The sequence below is a fragment of the Gekko japonicus genome, unplaced genomic scaffold, assembly GCF_001447785.1.
Source record: "Gekko japonicus isolate JY-2015 unplaced genomic scaffold, Gekko_japonicus_V1.1 scaffold65246, whole genome shotgun sequence".
NCBI lineage: Eukaryota > Metazoa > Chordata > Lepidosauria > Squamata > Gekkonidae > Gekko > Gekko japonicus.
This window is the reverse complement of record NW_015236228.1, coordinates 1-676: the sequence shown is the minus strand read 5'-3', so window position 1 is coordinate 676 and position 676 is coordinate 1. Positions and strand designations below refer to the sequence as shown.

General features: G+C 50.0%; 1 protein-coding gene across 1 annotated transcript; it reads left to right on the top strand.

Annotated features, from left to right (window-relative positions):
- Positions 1–39: 39 nt before the first annotated feature.
- On the top strand, positions 40–495 carry LOC107125411 (sterile alpha motif domain-containing protein 5-like; the record flags this gene model as incomplete). The annotated part of the gene is made up of 1 exon (XM_015428837.1): positions 40–495. A coding segment is annotated over exon 1 (456 nt), but the record flags the coding sequence as incomplete, so codon positions are not given.
- Between the last annotated feature and the right edge of the window lie 181 nt (positions 496–676).

Below are 676 nucleotides of genomic sequence, written 5' to 3'. Positions count from 1 at the left end.
CCTAATTCTCCCCCTCACCCCCCCAGCCCTCCTTCCATCATGTGTGCCAACATAGTCTACGAGTGGCTGAAGACCCTGAAGCTCTCTCAGTATGCCGAGTCCTTTGTGGATAATGGCTATGACGACCTGGAGGTATGCAAGCAAATTGGAGACCCGGACCTGGATGCTATCGGGGTCTCCCTACTACAGCACCGGCGACGGATCCATGAAGCTGTGCAAAGGCTGAAGGAGGAGGATGAGACCACAGCTGGGCTTTACTTCACCTTGGAACCTCAGCAGCAGGTCTCCCCTTTGCCAGAGATCTACACCAGTCACCTGGTGGAGCAGTATGAGGCCAAAACTTGGAAGGAGCCACCTGCTGAGCATCTTCATGGGAAAGTAGCAACTCGCAACAAGGAGCCAGTTACTTATCCCAAACTAAGACTGAAAATTATGATACGGGATAAACTCATTCGGGATGGGATCAACCTCAGCAAGCCGCCTTACTCCAACAAGGTAAGGTGGTTGCTTATGCCTCTTCTACAATAGACTGTCTTGTCTTCCTTGCTCCAAGACTTGTGTTGTGGTGTCGGATACATCCTGAAGTTACAGTTTTGCAAAGATGCACTGGAACTCTTCTGTATAGTCACTGGCTGGAGTTTGCTTGTTCCAAGTTTCTCTGTAGCTCAAGACATTT